This window comes from Chelonoidis abingdonii, chromosome 11 (assembly GCF_003597395.2).
Source record: "Chelonoidis abingdonii isolate Lonesome George chromosome 11, CheloAbing_2.0, whole genome shotgun sequence".
Lineage (NCBI taxonomy): Eukaryota > Metazoa > Chordata > Testudines > Testudinidae > Chelonoidis > Chelonoidis abingdonii.
This window is the reverse complement of record NC_133779.1, coordinates 20,107,870-20,109,057: the sequence shown is the minus strand read 5'-3', so window position 1 is coordinate 20,109,057 and position 1,188 is coordinate 20,107,870. Positions and strand designations below refer to the sequence as shown.

Genomic DNA, 1,188 nt, shown 5'->3' with positions numbered 1-1,188 from the left:
AGCCCAGCCCTGGGCTCCCCCTATCCCCATGGGTGCCCCTCCCTCCCGTGCTCTGTGCCCCCTGTCCCCAGCCCCCCTCCCTCGGGGTCCCAGGCCCCGGCCCCTTCACCTGGGGCACAGCTGTCCACCAGGGCCCCCAGGGCCCGCCCGCTCTGCCAGTCCTTGCTGAAGTTGGTGATGGGTAGCTCGGGCAGCTTGTTCTGGATCCAGCCCAGCAGCCGCTGCTTCGGCGTCTGCTTCTTGGTCTCCTCATCGTCCTCCTCGTCCCACATGGGCATGGAGATGGAGTAGTGCAGGATGAGCGTCCAGATCAGCCCCAGGATCAGCTTCAGGTTCCCGTCCACGATGGCCTTGCTGTCTGCAGGGAGACGGGGGGTCAGCACTGGGGGCTGGGCGCCAGCATCCCACTCCCCCTCGTCCCCCTGCACCGAGCATCCCTCTCAGCCCCCTGCCCCCGTACCCAGGAAAACACATTAATGGTTTATTCCGGAGGGCTGTGGGTCGGGAGTGAGGGGCACCCATGGGGCTAGGGGGAGCCCAGGGCTGGGCTGGCTGGGGCTGTGGGTCGCGAGTGAGGGGCACCAGCAGGGCTGGGGGGGGCAGGGCTCAGCTGGCTGGGGCTGCGGGTCGAGAGTGAGGGGCACCCATGGGGCTAGGGGGAGCCCAGGGCTGGGCTGGCTGGGGCTGCGGGTCAGGAGCGAGGGGCACCGGCAGGGCTGGGGGGCAGAGCCAGGCTGGCAGGGGCTGCGGGTCGGGAGTGAGGGGCACTGGGGGTCCAGCCATGACCCTTCCATCAGGGGATCCACCCGGCCCCAGAAGAAGACTGTTTCCCAGGCTGCCCCATGTCCATTCGTGGCAGACCCCTCCCCCACCCTGCGGCTGAGCTGGCTTGGGGCCTGGATTGAGGGGGAAGGGAACGGGGGGGGCACTGAGCCCACAGAGACAGAGCCCAGCCTGACTCACTCTGGGGACAGGAGCCAGGGCCCAGCAGCAGGGGCTGCAGGTCGGGACTGAGGGGCACCAGCACCACCCGCTCTCCATGTGTCCCAGGCCCCTGCTCCAAGCCACCAGCCCCCACTCCCCTCCCAGAGCTGGAGACAGAACCCAGGCGTCCGGGCTCCCAGCCCCCGCTGCTCTAGCCACCAGGCCCCACTCCCCTCCCAGAGGTGGGGACAGAACCCAGGCGTC

General features: G+C 69.6%; 1 protein-coding gene and 1 long non-coding RNA gene across 3 annotated transcripts in view; one reads left to right on the top strand and one right to left on the bottom strand.

The window, feature by feature from the left end:
* Positions 1-1,188, top strand: part of LOC142047515 (uncharacterized) — a 329,291-nt gene that overhangs the window by 78,486 nt on the left and 249,617 nt on the right. The gene's annotated exons all lie outside the window — the stretch shown is intronic.
* FLNA (filamin A) overlaps positions 1-1,188 on the bottom strand; it is a 58,884-nt gene that overhangs the window by 33,957 nt on the left and 23,739 nt on the right. For both annotated transcript variants that reach the window (XM_075070797.1, XM_075070796.1), the window contains one exon: positions 110-358. In XM_075070797.1, coding sequence (XP_074926898.1) covers positions 110-358 — 249 coding nt within the window. The remainder of the gene's footprint in view (positions 1-109; positions 359-1,188) is intronic.